At 40.8% G+C, this 21,556-nt stretch overlaps 2 protein-coding genes across 4 annotated transcripts in view; one reads left to right on the plus strand and one right to left on the minus strand.

Annotated features, from left to right (window-relative positions):
* The window catches only part of CC2D1A (coiled-coil and C2 domain containing 1A), a 51,817-nt gene extending 49,773 nt beyond the window's left edge, over positions 1-2,044 (plus strand). For all 3 annotated transcript variants that reach the window (XM_087956967.1, XM_087956968.1, XM_087956969.1), the window contains exon 30: positions 240-2,044. In XM_087956967.1, the coding sequence (XP_087813093.1) occupies positions 240-260 (21 nt within the window). In that variant the 3' untranslated portion in view covers positions 261-2,044. The remainder of the gene's footprint in view (positions 1-239) is intronic.
* PODNL1 (podocan like 1) lies at positions 1,916-21,132 on the minus strand. The gene is made up of 13 exons (XM_087954203.1): positions 21,078-21,132; positions 17,274-17,341; positions 15,407-15,511; positions 13,688-13,945; positions 13,435-13,528; positions 12,743-12,807; positions 9,548-9,657; positions 8,511-8,667; positions 7,114-7,229; positions 6,312-6,969; positions 4,793-4,941; positions 4,334-4,534; positions 1,916-2,946 (listed from the first exon to the last, which is right to left on the minus strand). The coding sequence occupies exons 1-12, from the start codon at positions 21,130-21,132 to the stop codon at positions 4,384-4,386; spliced, it is 1,986 nt and encodes a 661-aa protein (XP_087810329.1). The 3' UTR covers positions 1,916-2,946; positions 4,334-4,383.
* Positions 21,133-21,556: the final 424 nt, after the last annotated feature.

The following is a 21,556-nucleotide window of genomic DNA, read 5'->3' on the forward strand; positions in this document are numbered from 1 at the left end:
GGCAGCACAAGCATTAATACTCTTTCCACCTCACAGCAACTCTGTGAGGTAGGTTGGGCTGAGAGAGAATGACTAGGTCACAGTCTCCCTTGCATGATAAGACGGGACTAGAACTTACAGTCTTCTGGTTTCGAGCCAGTGCCATTAACTACTGGACCAAACTGGTTCTTATGAATACCATAGATGGTTTACTTTTCTCTTTTCTTGGAAACATTGATGTTCGTGTTTTTGTCTTTCAGCTGCAGAAGTTTCAGAAGTGACGCTAAAGCACTTAAATTATCTATCCAAACAACAATGCTTTCAAGCATGGTCTTTTCACTGTTACAGGTGAAGGATAGTGGAAAGACCAAAATGCATAGGCTGAATGCTGATGGATCAGTAATGCCACAAGCTGAATCTTGATTAATTGACTTTGCAGAAAACTCTTCCTAGGCTTCACCGTAATAGATTCACCATTATAACCCCAACGACCTGAAGAGAGACAATCTATGTGACAGGTGCCTTATAGCTACATCCATCACTCCTTCCTTCTTTTGCACTAAGCATTTTGCACATGCCACTTGAGCTGTTTTTTTTTAGCCTGATCTAATCTAACCCCTTCTCAGTAGTCAAGGAGACCCTTGTGTGTGAAGTCTTGTATGCCCATGCCCGCGGGATTCCAATTTTTAAATCTACCTTGTATACCAGTTGAGATAGAAGTCCTGTTCACATGGTATCTTTCTCCACTGACCAGGGTAGTTAATAGTTTTAGGTGTGTTAATATAGATATCAATTGCAGTGATGGAAAGATTCCAAACCATCCCAAATTAACTGAGTTGGTCCAGTTTGGAATTTGGCACTTTCAGTGTGTTTAACGAGGTTCTTTCAGAAGCCATATAGCCTGCATTCATTTCCAAGGTTCCCTTATAGCTACTGCTCTGTTTTGCACCAGGCACTTTGCACACTGTTGTTGTTTTTTTGGCCCTTATTGGTGTATACGGACAGCTAATAATTAGACCTTTGGTTCATGCCATCACTTTTCAGTGGTCAAAGAGATCTGGTTGCGATTCCTTGTGTGTGCAGCCTTGCATGCCTTCTAAATCTGCCTTGTATGCCAGTTGAGGGGGCCCTGCATACATGGTAGCCTTCTCTACCGAGAGCTCACTAGCCTGCTCCTTAAACAATCTCTAATGTGGAGAAGTATGTAGCCACAAGGCTCATACTTTTTGAGGGGTCTGGACTGTAACATACACTTTCTCGTCGTTTCTACCTTGTCTTGGAGGGATCAAGAGATGAAGCATCTATGAGACTGCTAAATGAGATGGTTCCCTTCTTTAATGTATAGAGAGTAGCAGAGCAGACTTTCTCAGTTCTGGTGTACAAACGGTTTATGAAATTCATTCATGGTAGTCTCATGCAGGTTAGATTTTCTTCTTATATGTAATTGTGTTATTTCTGTGGAATGGAAGATGGTGTCTAATAACCCCAACTTCCTGATACATTCTAGAGAGAGGCTGTGTCACTTAGTTCCTCTTCCCCACACACAGACAGGAGCGAGGCTGCTGGAACCTGTTGGGGTGCTTTTTTTGTATAATTCACTTTGACAGATGGAAATGTGATCTTTCCTAGTTCTTTTTTTGCTGTAAGATTTGAGTGTAAGAAATTAACTCAGGATTGTTGCTGCTGTGCTGCTCAGGATGAAATGAGGTGATGAACTGCGGGTTGTATCCAGGCGGTCTTCCCTGCCTCCGCCTACATACCTTTTTAAACCAAATTTTAGTTTATTGTAAAGATGATAAAAGGAAAACAAATGTACCATATACCCTTTTCTTTCCGGACCCATTTTCACAATCTCATTTTTATAAAAGTGCCTGTCTCTGAAACTATTGCTCAGCCACAGGTTTTCAGAATTGATGTTAAAAGGAAAGGCTGCAAATCTGTGTTATGGCTATATTTTATGTATAGGATAACATAAATATAAAACATTTTTAAGGGCGGGAGGGGAGAAAGATTGTTCAAAACAAAAAAATATTTAATGTACCAGTAATAAATTCTCCAAACCTCATTTTAATCTGGATTCTGTTTATGTGTCTGCTCAACAATAATATGCCATTCTTATGGAGTCTTCCATCTATGTTATCACTTCAATTTCTTTTTTTTCTCATCTATCTCTGTATAAAAACAGTTTAATATGTTAAGCTAATACAAGTTTAGCTTATGAAGTCATTTAATATTAAAATAATTCAGTTTCTATGGCTTCATCCTTGATACAGGCATGGTGTCTTTGATTGCAATTGAAGTTATATTTTCCATAGAAGAATACAAGCCTTATTATGACTTTAGTCCTGTAATGATGGACCCTTAGTTAGAACAGAATAATAGGGTTGGAAGGGACCTTGAAGGTCTTCTAGTCCAATCTTCTCTCTATTCAAACAGTCATAAATGTGGGAGATCAAAACACTGCCTAGTAAATTCTATGTGATAGTGAACAGCCTAGCTGTCATTTCTGTCATCTTCTCCTTTGCAAAACAATTAAATAGCATTTCACACATGGAGAAGAAAACCTTGGCATTTACAACTTTGTAGCTCACTGCAGCAGCTGGGCTATTAGATTGGCAATACATATGAGAAGTGATGCAGAAGGAACTGTGGGGGAAGTGCTCCACTGAATGTCCCTGCCAATATTGCAAATGAGTGCAGGAGGATGCACTAGCTTCTTCTGGGTATCACTGTCGCTTTAGTTCCTGGAAAGCTTAGCCAAGCCAAATGTAGATCCATTGGCACTTAGCATTCCAGTTTTGCTCCCAAGAAAAGCAGCTTGCTTGCACTGGCTTTGTTGTATTTGACTGACTGAAACCGCAAGAGTAAACACTATACAACAGAACCCCTTCCAGAAGCTGGCAGGTAGATTAGAGTCATCAAAAGGCCTAAGGAAGTAGAGTAGTGCAGAGAATTCCGGATGGCAATCTGCAGAAGAAAGAGATACAATCAGTGGGTGTGACGTGTCCAGAAAGATTGACTATTTATATTTGTAACATGGGATCTTCTGCACACGTGGAAGCAGCACTGACAGCAATACTGCACAGGTTGAACTGTGTTGTCGATTGGGAAAAGACTAGGGTAGGAAGGGAAAGCTCAATATGATAAAAATTGCCAAACAAGCCTTGGGTAATGAGATCCTCATCCAAGGATACAATCCAAGCAGGGGATTATCTACCCTATTTTGGTAGGATCTGGCACAATCATTGCTATCAGTTTAGTACTGGGTGAAGACATTAAAAAATTAACCTTCTGTCGATGTTTAGTTTGCTCCAGTTTCATTACACTGTATAAATGTTTATTAACCACCGGATTTACACTCATACACATTTTTTGGAAACTATTAAAAAGCAATGCACAAATGATTAAGTCAACCACCAATCTATCTGCAACTAGGTTGTATCAAATAGCAGGTGGCATTTACATCATACTATTCATACCAGAAAGCCAGCTTGGTGTAATCTAAAAACCAGGAAACCTTCAGTTCTAATTCAACTTGTATACAAAAACAACTGGGTGACCTTGGCACAGGCAAGCTCTCCACCCTAGGAAGGAGGAAATGGCAAATACTTTTGAAATCTTGTCAAAAAACAGCAGGGATTTGTCCAGGCAATCTACTGGGATTCAACATTGACTTGGGCACTCTTCACCCTGTCATATTTGTATATGGCAGGTGGTCCTTGGCTTATGACCATACATTGTGGTGGTTATTTTATGACTTTTTCCCCCAGCAATCATTTAGTGAATGCCAGGATCATTAAGCCAATGTAGCAGTCATTAAAATCATTTTATCCAGTGGAAGTACTGCCAAAACCCAGCAAGAATTGTAGTGCAAATGGCTATAAATACAAGCCAGCTGCCAAGCATCCCAAGTGCAATCATGTTACCATGAGGAGGTACAATTGTCAGAACTCTGGAAGCAAACCGTAAGTAACTTTGTGGGTCCGTTGTAACTTTGAACAGTCACTAAGTGGCTAGTCGTTAAGCAAGGACTGTACACATTTCCTTGAAGGCAACCACCATAGTAGGGAACGGCACAATTTTTGCTCGTACTTGCTGTGTAAATGAAAATGAAAAGCTACTTTGTACATTCACATGAATCTCATTCAACTTCGTAGTCAATTTTCAAGCATACACTCATGAGATGATACTCTATACTATTTTTTCCTGTAAACTCTTGCATTATCCAGCTCTTCTACAGCTGAAAACTATTAAGGAATCTGTTATCAGTGAATTTTAATAATTTTTATATCACTGATCAGAAATTTATGATTCTGCAAGAGCTGAAGAATATACAGGGTGAATGCAAACTTACAAGTTAGGCCCACCGTGAGCTCTAAATCTAACCTCTTCCAGGCTGCTTTCCTAGGTGGCCGTTTGAGTCTGGGCCTGGTGTCCAGCTTGCGGAAGAGAGAGGCTGATAGGCTCTGGGTTGCCTGCCAGGTCTACTACTTCCAGGAATTTAAGGTCTGCAAATGCCTCTTCCGACACATTGGCTGCCAATAAGCGATTTGATCTACAAAACAAGGAGGGTAGAGTAATGTCACAGGAACTGGAGCCTGACATTTAAAAAAAAAAATGGAGGGAATTCCAAAGGAGGCTATTTTCATTGAAAATACCATTGTTTTGTTAGAAGTTGTATTAAAGAGGAAGAGCTACACATAAACCGAACTCACAGATCTATAATTTATGAGCTGTAAGCATGTAATATTCAGACTACAGTCGTTAGATATTCATTCTTCTACAAAAGGCAGTTAGTTGGCTTTTCGTTTACCTGAGAGAGATGACCCGTATCTTGGATGTTGTGAGGAAAGTTTCAGCCTTAATGACAATAATTCTGTTGTGTTGCAAGTATAGATATTCCAGTGATTCTGGAAGGTCTGGTGGAATGTATGACAACTCATTGAAACTCAGATCCAGGAGCTGGGAAGGAAAAACCCACTAAATATTAGGTTTGGGTGTCATTTACAATGGCAATAACTGAAGATAAGTTATCCTCCATAAGCCTATGTAATCTACAATTTCTGCAGACTTTCATAATGCACTATGTAAAGCAGCTTTTAATTAATTAATTAATTAATTAATTAATTACTTTATATTGCTGCCTATTTGCCCATGGCGACTTTCGGTGGCTTACAGAATGTAAAACCATATTTAAAATAAAAAACAATAAAAACTAACAACAAGAATCAAATAAATTATAATACATTAATATAATACATTAATAAATAAATACAATAGAACAATGTGGAAAAAAAATAAAAAATCACCCCCAACTCCTACCCCACGCCCGACGACCGCAGATCACATGAGCCATCCCGCTCTGGGTTCCCCAGGCCCACTGGCAGAACCAGGTCTTCAGTGCCTTCCAGAAGAGTATTAGGGGGCCATTCTAATCTCTGTGGGAATGATGTTCCAGAGAGAAGGAGCCACCAGAGAGAAGGCCTTTCTTCTGGGTCCCACGCAGCATTCTCTGCCTCCCCGCTCTTAATGGGTAGGGTAGATGTGACCAGCAAGAGATGTTCCCCTCAGATAACCTGGTCCCAAGACATGAAGGGCTTTAAAGGTGACAACTAGCACTTTGAATTGCACCTGGAAGCAAATCGGCAACCAATGCAGCTCCTGCAGGAGAGGTGAAACATGCACACCAGAGTCTGCACAAAACCATGTGGGCCGCTGCATTTTGCCCCAACTGGAGCTTCTGGATGTTCTTCAAGGGCAGCCCCATGTAGAGCGCATTGCAATAATCAAGACGTGAAGTGGCTAGAGGAGGGACAGTCGGTCCAGGAAAGGGCGTAACTAGTGCACAACCCACAGTTGTACAAAGGCCCTCCTGGCCACGACCGCCACCTGCTCTTCAAGCAGGAGTCGTGAGTCCACAAAAACCCCTAGATTATGTACAGGGTCTATTTGGGGTAGTGCCACCCCATCCAAGACCAAAGGTAATTAAGCCAATGAACCCCAAACCCAGAGCCACTTGGTTTTGCAAGGGCTTAGTTTCAACCTGTTGCTCCCCATCCATTTTCCTTTTGTCTATCCTGAATCCATAATAAAACAACTTTACTAGATGAACTAAATATGATATGAAGTTACTTGCAAATTCAAATTTAATTTTGCATGTGTGTAATTTTGCATTTGTTTTAACTTAATTTTGGATGTCAATTCCCAATTTGCTTTACTTGCACGTAGGCGTTTATTCTGAACAGCTCTACCATTTTGCTGTCCTAAAATGACCTTTTTTAGCCATATGAATATACATTGTGCAGCTCCCTCCCTGTTCCTTCTTGCCTCACCTTGAGCCCATGCAACTCATGCCAAGTCCCTGGAGAAATACTGCTGATCTTCAGCCGGTTGTGTGCCAGGTGCAGCTCTTTAAGTACGGTGAGGTTAACTAACCGTTCTGGAGAAAGAGCATTGAGCTGATTCTTCTGAAGGTTGAGGACTTGAAGACTGGTGGGCAACCCAGCAGGGAGAAGCGTGAGCCTATTGCCAGAGATGTCCAGAGTTTCTAGGAGCCTAAGCTTGCGGAAGGCCAGACGGTGGATGTGGGCACTATAAAGCCGGTTGTAACTCAGATTGAGCTCAGTCAAAGCATACGTGGTCGCAAAGTCATTCAAGCCAATGCGAGCAATCTGGTTATGCAGCAGCATCAAGGATCGGACACATCGCGGAAGTCCAGGTGGGATTCCATCCAGCTGATTATTGTACAAATGGAGGGTATGCAGGGAGCGCAAGTGGGCAAAGGCCTCTGGGTGCATCCCTGAAGTTGTTAAAGCATTGCTTTGCAATAGGAGATACTGCAGGCCTCGCACGCGGCTGAGACGCTCTGGTGGTAGTCCCTTCAAGTGGTTTCGGCCCAAATGTAGTATTACTATGTTGGCAGGAAGACCAGCAGGCACCTCTGTCAAGTTGTTGTTGGAAAGGTCCAGGTATTCGAGGCTCTTCAGCTTGCTATAGAGATACAGGATAAGCCTGATGAACAGCCTGGAGAGTCTTCCAAGGCCCCCTTCTCAAGCAAGTTGCCTATTCAAAATCCGGAAGTTTTAAATTATACTGCTGTTTGCCAGACCCAGTTTCACTTTTTACCATTCTTACCTGAACGTGGGATGGCTCAGGCCCTCACTGGATAGATAATTGTTCTGCAGGTAAAGCTCCCGGAGGCGCCCCTGGCTGCTCAAGGCCCCTTTAGGGATACGAGAAATGTGATTATTCTGCAAAAGGAAGTCTTGTGGTCAAAGAAATGCCCCACTCTCGTTCCCCCAACAATTTAGAACGGGGTTATAGATGAGAATGGCCAAAAAGCTCTTGCGGTATTGCTATCGTGCAGAAGCAGAATAAATAGGAAATGAACACCCATGGCTGGACTGCGGGAACTAATCACAAATCTGGCATCTTCCTCAGAATCTCCTTGGCTTTTCCGGCAGTTTATATTAAATAGAGAAACCAATTTTAACCTTCCAGGACTGAGTCCAGCTGCACAGAAACCTGCATTCTTGAATATATTTGCTCATAATTAAGACTTAGAGAACATGGAAGAATGTGCATCTTTTCATGCTTAGACATTTTCCAATAGTCAAGTAATATGGTTTATCTAGTACAAGTAGAAAGAGTACAGGTAATCCTCGACTTACAACCACAATTGAGCCCCAAATTTCTGTTGCTAAGTGAGATGTGCTAAGTGAACTTTTCCTCATTTTATGCCCTTTCTTGCCTCACTTGTTAAGCTGTTAAGTTGGTAACACAGTTGTTAAATGAATTGGGCTTCCCCACTGCCTTTGCTTGTAAGAAGGTTGCAAAAGATAATGACCCCAGGACCCTGCAACTGTCATAAGTATGAGTCAGTTGACAAGAATCTGAATTTTGATCATGTGATCATGTAGGGATGTCCCAATGGTCATAAGTGTGAAAAATGGTCATAAGTCCTTTTTTTCAGTGCTGTCATACTTTGAACTAAAGGAACTGTTGTAAGTCAAGGGCTACCTATATTAGATATTTTGACACCTTGAGTTATTTATAAAAATAATAAAGGCAGGATAATAAACAAATAAAACATAGTTTCCTCAGACAAGGAAAGTGCATTTTGAAGGGATACATTCTGAAGGGATACCATTCAAGAGCAGTTTTCATGGTTCTGTAGGTTTCATACATTAGCCCATCATTGTGTTTCCTAAAAAAGAATTAGCTCTGATTGTCAGTTAACATTTCTTTTTAACAAAGCAGAGAAGAACTGACAGGGAATTCACAACATACAAAAGATTGTGAGCATATGTGTTGTGCCACTTTTCAGGTGCTTTCCAATCCGTTCCAGGTGCTTCACCATGGAGGGTGAGCTTATACAATTGAGAATTGAGAAACAATTGAAAAACTGAGTTTAACAAAACAAAAGATTGCATTCTTTCTGCTAACGGCACTCTCTCTTAGAGCTTTCCAGTTCATATGGTTCCGGCCAACCTTTTTTTCCTACCCTGACAGGATGGGAGACAGCTACAGACCTGCAAATGGAGGCGAACAACACCACGGGGCAAATTCTGGGGCACATAGGTGAGCAGATTGTTGGAAAGGATCAGGGTGCTGACAGCATCCGAGCCATTGAAAGCATTAAAGGACAGACCAGTGTTGTTCAAGTAATTGTTGTGCAGATAAACAGACCTGAATGGAGAGAAAAAAAAAATGGAAAGAACACATTAAAATTAGCCTAGAGTAATATCCTAGAGATATATTGGCACTAAAGTATCTTGAAGGGATAGAAGTAAAAGATTGCACTTGTAGGGCATATTCTTCTCTTCTGAGTACAAGTAGTCCTCAACTTACAACAGATAGTTGTAGTTTTGTGACTGTTCCAAGTTACAATGGCACTGAAAAAACGACTTGTGACTGCTTTTCACACTTAAGAAGATTGTAGCATCCCCATGGTCATGTGATCAAAATTCAGACGCCTGGCAACTGGTTCATATTTATAACAATTTCAGTGTCCCGGGTCATGTGATCACCTTTTGTGACCTTCTGACAAGCAGTAAGGAATACATTTTACAATCGTGTTACTAACTTAGCAACTGCAGTGATTCACTTAACAAATGCAGCATGAAAGGTCGTAAAATGGGGCAAAATTGACTTAACAAATGTCTCATTTAGCAACAGAAATTTGGGACTCAATTATGGCCATAAGCTGTATTCTACTTTCCCAACAAGCAACATTGGCCAGCCAAGAGCCCAGGGATTACACACACCACCTTACCCTATTTGTCCCGGTTTCTGCCATGTCTTACAGAGTTTATCTGTGTACCTCTCTTTGATAAAGAATTTCAACCTTCCCTATTTAGTAATTCAGGTCAGGCCTTTTGCTGCTGCTTGAGCAGATGGTGTGATTTCCAGTGCCTTGAGTTTTCCGAAAATTGGCATCATTCTCATCCTCCCACCCCCTGCCCAGGGTGCCATTCTTGTTATGTAGCTTTACAAGGAGTTGGCCAGCACCTTGTAGTCTGGCTTTACTTCTAATAAAATGTGGGGATTTTTTTTCTCTTAACTTTACCTGAGACCAGGCTTATGCCCAAAGGTGAGTGGATAGAGCCACGTCAGGCAGTTGGCAGCAAGGTCCACAATGCGTAGTGTGTGGGGTAGGAACTGTGGTGCTACAGATAGCTGGAAAAGAAATGTGAAGATATGCACTGAAGGAAGATTTTCTCATTTTATGTATACAATTGGAACATGGAAAATGGGAAACGTGAACCAAGAAAAACACAAGATGGTCAAAATGGAAATAAAGCATATTAAAATGAGTGCTTTAATAATATGAACAGAGATGGACTGGAGAGCATGATACAGGACATGAAAGCATATGATGGAATCAAGTGAAGTGGCCATAATATTCAAAAAAGACTGCAAAGTGAGGGTTCAACTACAATCCAATAAATGACACAGTAGCATCTATTAAAATTAGTGGACATTCAATTAACATTGATGTTGTATAACCAAATGCACCAACTACAGATACAGTGATGAAAGATACCAAACAAGCCCATAGCAAATTGCAGGAGGTGCTGAATATGATATCAAGATAGATGTGCTACCGGTAGTACTGAGTGATTGGAATGAAAAAGTTAGAAGAAAGGAAAAACCTGTAATTAAGAGGAAAAATTGATTAGGTGCAATGCAGAAAGTTAAATGCAGTTTTGTGAAGAGAATGCTTCTTTACTGAACCTCTGCTTCAAGCAACATAAACATAACAGCAAAACCAACCATAAGGAGAAATATAATCCAGTCTAGGTTCAGGCTGTGCATGAATAATAAACTATTTATGTTAATATATGGGTTAAACTTTGAAAATTAATTTGCTTGGTATACCAGATTTTAACTAGTGGATAAATTATATGAAATAGATTCTAAAGAGCTAAGAGATCACTGAGCAAGCGAACAGTGGAAATTAACAGGGGTCTGTCGAGGCAGTTTAAGGGAGAGTCACTAACAAATTTTAATCTAAATCAAGAGTCAAGTACTTAACTAAAGTATGATTCTAAAAAGAGTTAGAAAATGAAATAAAAACATTTCTACTGTAAATAAATACTCGAAGAAGAAAAAGAAACTGAACAGTGTGCAACTATGATTTGCAATGTATGCAGCAGGTCTTCTTGCCTAGAATCAACTGGAAATAAATTTGCAGCACAGTAGAAGCAACCTTAATATGAAAACAAAAGAGAAGCAAGGACAGAAGACAATAGTATCAATCAGGAGCATGAGGATTAGATGTCTGGAAATGTAATTACTGGAACTTTTGAAGATAAAACAAGTTCTGAACAAACTTTTCCTTCAAAAGATGGAGAAAGCACAAACGGTTCTTGACTTGCTGTTAACCAGTAGGAAAGACTCCGCTGAACTAAGGGAAAAAAGGAGCAAGTTAAACCGAGCATACTCAAATACATATCTTCGACTTCAAAAAAGCAAATGTTAACAAACTCAGAACAAATATGAGATGGAGAAGCTACTGAGAAAACAGCTTAAGAATGGTAGGAGTTCCTAAAGAAGAAAGAATTGCTTATTTTGTGAAATGGGTGGCTATATCAATTGAACAAATAAATACCAAAATTCCAATAATGCAGAAAACTAGTTAGGCTTCAGAAAAGAAAGACACCAGATAACTAATACTTAAGAAGGATAATAGAGAGAGCAAAAGAATATAAGAGGGAGATACGTATGCCTTTTTATTGATGACAATAAAATTTTTATTTATTGTACTTTAAGAATGCTGAAATTTATCTAGCTTCCTTCCATTTGTATTTTTATTCTATTTTTATAGAGATCTTTTAGTGTGTTATTACTGTTCCATATTTTCTTATATACGGGCTGTAAATAAAATAACAAAGAAGTATTGCAGGAAATAAATTCAATCATGAAGTTACCCTCAGTGGTGTTAGATGGGAAGTACAGTAGGACTTCAGGCAGGCCTATTCTTACCAAATCTTAACAAAAATGAGGGTGAAGCTACTTTTCTACTCACAGTTCAGAACCCTGTTATCCCTAATAGAGTTGCAAAGTTTCTATTTGCTGCACTTTCTGCAAGAAGGCATTAAAAATCCTAACCGTAGAGTGATGACATGATTTTTTATATGTTTTTATTTTTATTTTCCTTATTCATAATTTATCACTCATGCAGTTTTAGTCTGTTTCATTTAAATTTCCTCATTCTTTGGTTGTCAAATCCTGATTTTGTAGGTTTTATACATTAATTTTCCACTGTCTTTGTTGCATTTGGTTATTGCTTTAAATTTGGTTTGTTTTTTTCAATTTTGCCTTTTTAATTTTATTTTCTCCTTGGATTTGAGAGGTAAAGCCAGTATTCTACCACAGAGCATGCCAAAGCATGTTCAGGATAGTTAGCATGGCTATAATCCCCTGCCTGGGATTTGAGTTTGGAGCGGTGACTATTATCGAAGGGTTAGAAAAAAGATTGAGCAAATAGTCTGAAAATTAAAGATAATTTGATGGGATTTTCTACAAGGATATTGTTTTTCTGAATTGATTCAACAATTTGAAAATCCAAATAAATCTATCTAAGAAATCCAATTTAAATTTAGAAACCTAAATAGAAAGGGAGGTGTTCCATCTTGGCATAAATCATGTCCATTTTTAATTTTTTTTGGGTGGGGTGGTGGTGATCAGCCGAAGAAGTTATATATTTCTGGGAGAGGAAAAAAAAAAAATTTGAATCGAGATTGATGCCTAGTGGCTACATAGACATAACCATGCAGTTCTCTTGGCAATAATATGGAATTGGATTGCCACTGCCTTCATCTAGTTTTGCTTTTGTTTTTTTTGTTTTGCTTCTCAGACTCTAGCCTACAATCCTGGTATTCCTTGGTGGTCTCCGATTCTAGTACTAACCAAGTAAAAACCCTGCTTACTAAACCAGTCAGATTTGGCCAGGTGAAGAGAAGTAGTGATTGTGCATGGTGACCATGGTCCAGTGGTCTACCCTGAGTCCTTTGGAGGGAAAGTGGGCAAAAAATATAATAAAAAAATATCAATGATTCCTTCTTTTAAACAATCCTAGTTCTTATCCATTAAGCATTTGATTTTTATATAGAAATCTCAGAGCCTAATTTTTTCATCTTGTAGTTCCTTAATTTAGCATTTCCCATCTTCTTTGCTGATGTTTGTGTTTTTCTGTGTTTGTGCAAGTAAAAACCCACATCACTACACCGTATGCACTTATTGATCTAAATATGCTCACCTTGTTATTGGCCAGGTAGATGTACTGAAGTGACTGCAGTGATTCAAAGGCTTCATCTGGGAGACCTTTAAAATGGGACAAACTAGAATAAGGTCTGTCTATATTTGGGGTCCTGCCTAAGTTGCTGTGTCAGTTAGATTTCTTACCCCATGCAAGACCTCTCAGTATCCACTCATCTACTTGGTATTCACCTCTCCCTATCCGCTCATGCCATGCTCAGAAAGTAAAGAAAACTGGTTTGCAGTCTCCTGCTGATTTAGTCAGCTATGAGTGAGACTAAGCTGCTATTTATCAGCCCTTCCACACAGAGCAGCCCCCTTTCCTGTAAAATATGCTTGAGTTCTATCCTGCCTTTTATATAAGCTAAAGCAGCATATTGTATGTAGCACACCCTCCTGTTTTTGCTTTAAATACCCTGTAAGATGAGATTGGACTGAGAGGAAGTGACTGGCCCACAGTCACCCAATGAGCTTCCACGATTGAGGGTAGACTGGCCGCCTTCTAACCAGTTCAACTGGTTTTTAACCCTCTATTCATGGAAGAAAAGCAAGTGATACTTTACATTTCAAAGAGCCCTTCCACCCACCAATCCATTTACCCTTAAAGAGGACAATGATCTTAAACTGATTAACTACTGCTTGTGTACATTAAACGGAAGGATTCCCAGGAAATACCTGGGAACGCTGGCTTACCATCAGAGGTGATCAGATTGTCATGGAGGTTGAGGGTTCGTAGGTTGATCAGACGGGATAGTTCATGGTAGGGTAGCTCTTGCAACTGATTATTCTACAGAAGGAAGATCAGCACTGTATAACAAGGGTAGGAAGGCATCCATACCATCATGGTATCTTCTTTCTCTGCGCACCTGCAGTTTCTGAGAACTAATATTTTACCCCACAGAGCAAAGCTCATTATCTGCCCCAATAGGTATCAGGGTAACATCACCTGCAATGAAAGATGATGGATGTCCGTAGAGATATTGCTGGGGAAGATGTGCAAGTCAAGGCCACCACAATCCACTGTCTCCTCTGTCGGGCACGTGCATTGAGCTGGGCAAACAGACACATTCTGGGCAGGGTCCCCACGGGGCTGGGATGTTGACAGTGACAGGTCATCATCTTCATCCTCATCCTCCTCGTAGTTTTTCAGCAGAAAGCTATAAGGAATACTTGCCAGGAGTAGTAGTAGATGACCACTGCACAGCTGCAGGGGCAGAAGAGGGGGCTAATCAATGGTGCTCTGTACAATAACATAACATGCTTTTTCTCTCAATGCTTCTCCTGTCTGCTCCATTGGGTATCCAGGAAGCACTCCTCCCCTCTCCCTTCCCAAGTCTGTGCCTTTGGGAATGTAGACAGAGGTCTTTCATAATATTGAAATGCCTTACTAGTTGAAATTGGGTACCCAAAAGGCACAAGGGTGTTTGTTGTCTCTCCCAGGGGGTATTAAGCAAATTATTATTATTTTTTAAATAGAGGATGACAAAAATATCACATGCAGGGTAGGAAGAACAGAGGCTTGCATTAAATGTTTGGGTAAAGTTCATGCCAACATAGAACAGTGTCAAAAGTGTTGGGAATGGGCTTATACAAGGTTTTCATTAATGTGGCATGGAAAAAGGCATCATGGACTAATTCTTGGGGAAGGGAGAGCAAAACCCCACACAACAGACTTTACAAGGCTGAATTTCAAGCAAAAATTAAAGGCCAAAAAAGTGCAACAGAGATCATCTAGATTCTTAGAGCATTACATTTGTAAATGTGTAAATGAGAAAAAGGGAGAGAAGAAAGTATGTTGATATTCAAGAAACTTCTGTCTGTGACAGGTGCCACAGTGCAGGGGACAAATATTTTTTTTTGGGGGGGGGACTATATAATCTTGTTGAAAGCAGGAACCAATCAACATTACCCATTTAGACACTGCTTTCCTGAGCAAAAGTATTCCAAGCTAGCATTCCTAAAAGCTGCTCCTAAAAGTATCTGCTTTCTGTTTCTTTTCTTTGGGGGGACAGGAGGAGGAGTTCTTCTGATGCCTTTTAACATCTTCAATTTCAATTTCAATTTTCATAGGTAGACTTTCTTCCATATGGTGTTATGGACATAAATTAAATAAATTATATATTTAAAAATGTTCCAAATGGCTGCAGAATTTCTGCCTGATACAGCTGTTCGATGTGCCCATGAATGTCACGAACTGCAAAGAATTGTCATAGTAGTAGCAGAGATGCCCTGTTTTCTTGCTACGTCAAAAAACAACAACACCACACACCAAAGGCAGGCATTCCTTAATCCGAAACAACATTTCCCGATGTAACCATTTCGAATATAAGATTCCCACTTTTATCAGTTGGCATGCGCGATGGAAAACGGGAAACCCTTTACAAGTACTTTAAACTTCGAACAAGAGGGATTGTAAAATGTAACTCAGACCATTTAAAACGGTCCAATCGCCCTTCTGCAGCTGTCTCGCAAGGGAGGAGGTAACACATGTGAATTAAAGCAGGGGTCTCCAACCTTGGCAAGTTTAAGCCTGGAGGACTTCAACTCCCAGAATTCCCCAGCCAGCAAAGCTGGCTGGGGAATTCTGGGAGTTGAAGTCCTCCAGGCTTAAACTTGCCAAGGTTGGAGACCCCTGAATTAAAGAGCCTAATTAGCCTCGTCTCACCTCCGCCCTCCCATTCAAGCCTTTGTGACCTGTCTGCGGCCGGAGCTCCTTCCTCCAATTCAGCCCCGGAGGGGTACGGCGGAGCGCACCCTCTGCCGGCCTCCGCTACGGCTCAGGTCGGTGCCGTCCAAAGCCCGCTCCGCCCCTCCAGGCGTCTCTGTCGTTCAGCTGCCGGGCGCCTGGCTCCCGGGTCCCACGCGGGCCACGTTCACGCTTGCTCACCATCGCCCTGTTTGGCCGGAGCCGCCTCTCCTCCGAAGGATGCCACGGATCCCCCAATGGGAGACCTAGACCTGCGCCGGGCGGTTATCTCTTCCACCCCGACGAGCCCTCCTGCGCGACCTCCTTTCCTTGCTCTTTCCGAAGCCAAAACTCTTTTTGGCCTCCAGGCGGCTTTACGGAGGAGTCCCGTGAGCGCCCCCCTCCTCCCTTTTTCTTTTCTTCCCCTGAGGCGCTTTGGGACAGACCGACGGACGTGGTTCTGCGGGCGGCGGGGAGGGGGGAGGGAGAAGACGGGTAGGTTTCTTTCTCTTTGTTTTTCAGGCGATCAAGGTCAAGAAGGAGGGGCTGATTATTGCATAATGCTCACTTAGCCAAAGGAGGCTGGGGGACTGCCAGCCAGCCGCTACTTTTCGGGAACTGATCAGCTGCGCTTCGTCTGCTGCGCGCCTTGTTTTCTCTGGTGCGGTGGAAAGTTTCTTCTCCGGCCACAAAACCCTCCAAGGCATCTTATCTCTTTCAACTCTTCCTCTGATAGCTACAGAATGCAGCACACCTTTGCTTTTCTCCATACCATCCTTCCTGGGTCAGACCTTGAAGCCCTCCCCTCAAACCAGTGGCAGAAAGTTGGTTCTGATTTGAATTGCCACCAGTGTATCATAGTACCTCAGTACCTCCTGGGTCAGACAGTTTGTTCTGATTTGAATTGCCACCAGTGTATCATAGTACCTCAGTACCTCCTGGGTCAGACCTAGCCTCCCCTCAAACCAGTGGCAGAAAGTCTGATTTGAATTGCCACCAGTGTAGTTCAGTGGGTCAGACCTTGCAGCCCTCCCAAACCAATGGCAGAAAGTTGGTTCTGATTTGAATTGCCACCAGTGTATCATAGTACCTCAGTACCTCCTGGGTCAGACCTTGCAGCCCCCTCAAACCAGTGGCAGAAAGTTGGTTCTGATTTGAATTGCCACCAGTGTATCATAGTACCTCAGTACCTCAGACCTGCAGCCCTCCTCAAACCAATGGCAGAAAGTTGGTTCTGATTTGAATTGCCACCAGTGTATCCTGTACCTCCTGGGTCAGACCTTGCAGCCCTCCCCTCAAACCAGTGGCAGAAAGTTGGTTCTGATTTGAATTGCCACCAGTGTATCATAGTACCTCAGTACCTCCTGGGTCAGACCTTGCAGCCCTCCCCTCAAACCAGTGGCAGAAAGTTGGTTCTGATTTGAATTGCCACCAGTGTATCATAGTACCTCAGTACCTCCTGGGTCAGACCTTGCAGCCCTCCCCTCAAACCAGTGGCAGAAAGTTGGTTCTGATTTGAATTGCCACCGGTGTATCATAGTACCTCAGGACCTCTGAGCCCATCCCACCACATGCTGGGGGGGCGGGGGGGGGGCGGAAGCGCTGCTGAGTCGTCGCTCTCCAAACTGCCAAAAGGCAGGAAAGCAAGGCAGGTTTTGGGGTGATAACAAGCAAATGGCTTGCTCTCACCTCCTCCCGAAGTATTTTCTGACTCGCCAGTCTAGCCTGTTGATATTCAGTTGCTCAATCCCTTCAAAGATCTTATCGTCTCCCATCCAATGAACGACCACACCCAACCCTGCTTCGTTCCCAAGCTCAGGCAAGGTCAGCCAGATGCTATTATTACCTGCTGGGACCTGAAAGTTGGAATTTCAATAGTCACAACTTCTACTTTCAAAATGCTAAGATCAGGATCTTAACGAAATGAATAACACATAAGATAGAAGTTATATTAACGTTGCATGCATTTTTGTACAGCTCCTGCCCTCCAGAAGCACTTAAAAGTCCCCTGCAGAAGTGTTCCTAAGACCCTAACAATCACTCAGCCAGATGGCACCAATGTCTGTTTCTTTAGCTCTGGAAAAGAACAGAACCACTATCATATCTGCCTTGAGGCTTAATAGCTAAAACTGAATTTAATCACAAAATGTCCAATTCTCCTCTCTCCTCTCCAAATGTACACACTTAGGAATACTATAGCTCAAACATATGTTACTTTGGTCATATATTTCAGAGCATGAATATCAATACGGGAAGGAAAAAAAGGATCCCCTTCATTGTCCTGAACATAACCTATTCCTTTCTGAGATTGCAAGGCATTTGGGTATCATTCCAATCTATGGAGTTAAGTCTTCTGAGGATGGAAACAGACGCCTACTGTCTTGTCAATTACCTTTTCCTCTCTGGAGCCTAAAATATTACTAGCAATGCTAAGCCACAGGGAATCATATGGTAACCTTCCATTAAACCTTCCATTAACCAAGTTACTAAAGAAATGACAATGTCTGGATTCAGACAACTAAACCATTCGTGTGGTTTCTTTGTAATTTAGCAGATTCTGTGAACCTAGACATAGTCATAGATCCAAACTCTGAATCAGAGCCAGATGCCAATGGCCTTTCTGTATCAACTCTGGCAATGCTAATATAGGATCTAATCAATAATGTCACCAAAAATATCAGGCGTGCGTATTTGCTTATCTTCCAATGTCACACAGGTGGTCCTTGATTTATGACAATTGAAGCCAAAATTTCTGTTACTACACAGTTGTTAAGTGAGTTATGCTCCATTTTACAGCCTTTCTTGCCACAGCTATTAAGTGAATCACTGCAGTTGATAAGTTAGGAACATGGTTGTGAAGTGAAGCTGGCTCCCCCATTGACTTTGCTTGTCAGAAGGTGGCAAAAGGTGACCACACGATCCTGGGACACTGGATCATAGATATGAACCAATTGTCAAGTCTCCAAATTTTAATCACGTGACCATGGGGATGCTGCAGCAGTCATAAGTGTGAAAAATGGGCATAAGTTACTTTTTTCAATGCCATTATAACTTTGAATGGTCACTAAATGAATGGTTGTAAGTCAAGGACTACCTGTACATATATTTATTTTTGATTTGATTTCCTACCACACAATCATCCAATACATTTTATGTCAGATATTAACCTAATACCAATACTGGCAATATACAAAACCAGTATTTAAAGACAGCTTGCAGCTGATCTCAAGGTGGCTAAACTCAAGTAAAACATCAAGGGCATATTTCCACATCAAAGAAGGGAGTACAATATATCAATATGTTCAGCTCTTATCTGTGATTTGAATAAAGACAAAGGATTTTCTTTTAACCATCCAGTACAACAGTTTCTTTTGTGCCCAGTGAAAACTTTTTAGTTTTGGAGACAGCATATATTTATAAATTAGTGGCACAACCATGAGACTCTGCATGGCTCCACAACATGCCAACATCTTCATAGCTCAACCAGAAAAACATTTCAACTTCTACCCCCAAAGAGCCCTCTGATAAAAGTTTCATGATTTGGACCCACAGTAAACACTTTCCATGGAATTCCATCGAGAGCTCAATAACTTCCACTCCACCATCAACCTTAATTTCAATGAATCTATAGAAGCCCACTTCCTTGATGTCACAATAAAACTACACAATGGGCCTGTCAACAGCATATTATACAGAAAACCTCTAGATATGCTATCAGGCTTCTTCTGATCTTTGGCTATCATATATTAACCTGGTTCTCCTCTTGCAACAGAGAGCCGATCTGGTATAGAGGTCAACGGTGCAGGCTACAAACAGGGAGACTCTGAGTTCTAGCCCTGCCTTAAGCACAAAGCCAGCTGGGTAACCTTAGGCCAGTCATCCTGCCTCAACCCTAGGAAGCAGGCAATGGCAAATCACTTCGGAAACCTTGCCAAGAAAACTACATAAAATTGTCCAAGAGCCCAAACTGACTTAAAGGCACCCTGTTCTTGTAATGGCTCAAGAAATAATTCTCATTTTTTAAATTTAATTTCCTTTTTATTTCAATATCTACAATTGATCCATTTTCCTAACCAATGTTTAATCTAGGTGCAAGATAATATCTCAAGATAATATGAACTCTCAAGGTAATATTAACTACATCTGATGAACATGATATAAAACTTTATGCCATCATAAATACATTATCAATAAAAGACTAGAAGATTCTAGAAGATTCCTAACGTATACTCTATGACATTAAGAGAACAGTAACTAAAAACAGGATGTTCAGTAGACATCTTTCTCTCTCTCTCAAAACACTAGAGTACACAATCACCCAGCAAAATTGATGAGTGGTTGATTCAAGGCAGACAAAAGAAAGTTCCTTTTTTATACAACATACAATTAAGAGTGTTTGAATTTGCTCCCTTAAAATGCGGTAACAGCCACAAACTATTTCAAACAGGATTACACAAGTTTGTGGACTATAAGTTGGTATTAGCTATGGTTGGTAAAAAACAACAATGTCCATGTTTAGAAGAAACCTACCTCCAAATACTGGCTATAGGAGTGAGCTATTGTACTAGTGTGTTTGTGGGTCTTGTGCTCTGCAGTGGCATCTGGCTAACTACTATTAAAATCAGAAAGCTGGATTAAATGTTCATGAATCTTAATGGGTTCTTCCTGGAAGAAAGTTGTTCTATGTTGTTTCTTTCATTTTCTGTAGATCCACCAGAGAAGCAGCAGGATTAAAAAATCCCAAGTTCTGCTAGGAAATGAAAGATTGCACCTTAGACATAGTTGTGATATAAAGCTAAGCAATTGCAATTTTACTGAAAGCATTCCCAGCCTTTGTCTCTAAAGGCTTGTATGTCCTGAAGGTGTCAGGCAACTCATCTTTGGGAAGTAATGGATTATGTAAAGACAGAGTCTGTAAATAAGAGCAGGTGGTTTTGGTTTTTCTGTTGTCATGCACATTTATACAATATTTGATGCCAAATATTCCCAGAGACGCTGGAACCCTCATTTATAATTTTCTGAAAATTACGTATGAGATTAGAAAATGCTGTAAAGTGATGGGCAAGGCCTCAGTTTTATTTGGCTCCTACATATGAGGTTTAATCTGATCCACAGCTAAATTTCAGAAGCTCTGTGCCAACACCCAGCCCCTAAACACATAAATTTGATATCAACATATTTACGCTGAAGTATTCAGCTGTGGATAAACTGTTTCCCCAAACAGTAAATTAAAACAATACATCATGTGATCTATTAGCATGCACACAGACATGGATGAAATATCATTCCAGGAGCAAGTAACAGCATCACGTAGAATTTGGCTGATACTGAAAAGCTAAACAGCATTGAATTTGGTTGGTTTTTGGATGGAAAACTACCAGGAATCCTGGAGCGTAGGCTTGTTTGGAAAAACAAAAGTACATCTTGAAAATGAGCAGTGACAACCCACTTCCTTATTATTGTCAAGAAAAACCACACTGATGTCTCCAGTTAGTCACGAGGAATCAAACTTGACTTGAGGGAAGTTTTATTTAAAAGAGAAATACTAATCATTTAGCAGCTCTTATCTCAACTTTAAATTTATTCCTGTTTCATATAGGATACCCTTTTCTTTATGGGCTCATCTAGCCAAACAAAGCTCAGTTAATACATTGACGTTCAGCAGGTATTTCAATTTCCAACTCCTTGGCAGTTTCAGGAGGCATCAAGACAAGTTTAATACATCTGTGACAGATAACTTAGACATTTAGCTTGATGAGTTACAATCTGTTATGAAGTTCAATCTAAAAAGGGCAATCTTGTATTCATAAAAAGATCTAGAACTGAAGGTTTAGCTGGAAACACAATTTATTCTAAGAATGTTCCATCAAAAAAGGAAAAATCTGATAAACATGCATTGTTTATCACAATACTTATCACAAATAGGTCAATTAGCTCTGTTCCCCCAAATGGCCAAATCCTATATCACATGGGTGCTGTTGAGAACTTTCAGCAACAGAAGCTTTATAAATGTTAAATGAAACAAAGATGCCATGGTTTCCAGAAACTATCCATAGCTGTCTGTTTTAGCAAACCCAGTAAAGTGTCATGTGGTATTTTAAACATTTAGCATTTCTTTGTATTTTAACA

This window comes from Notechis scutatus, chromosome 2 (genome assembly GCF_049901735.1).
Source record: "Notechis scutatus isolate UNSWTSFEM ecotype Mainland chromosome 2, rNotScu1.2, whole genome shotgun sequence".
In the NCBI taxonomy this organism is placed as follows: domain Eukaryota; kingdom Metazoa; phylum Chordata; class Lepidosauria; order Squamata; family Elapidae; genus Notechis; species Notechis scutatus.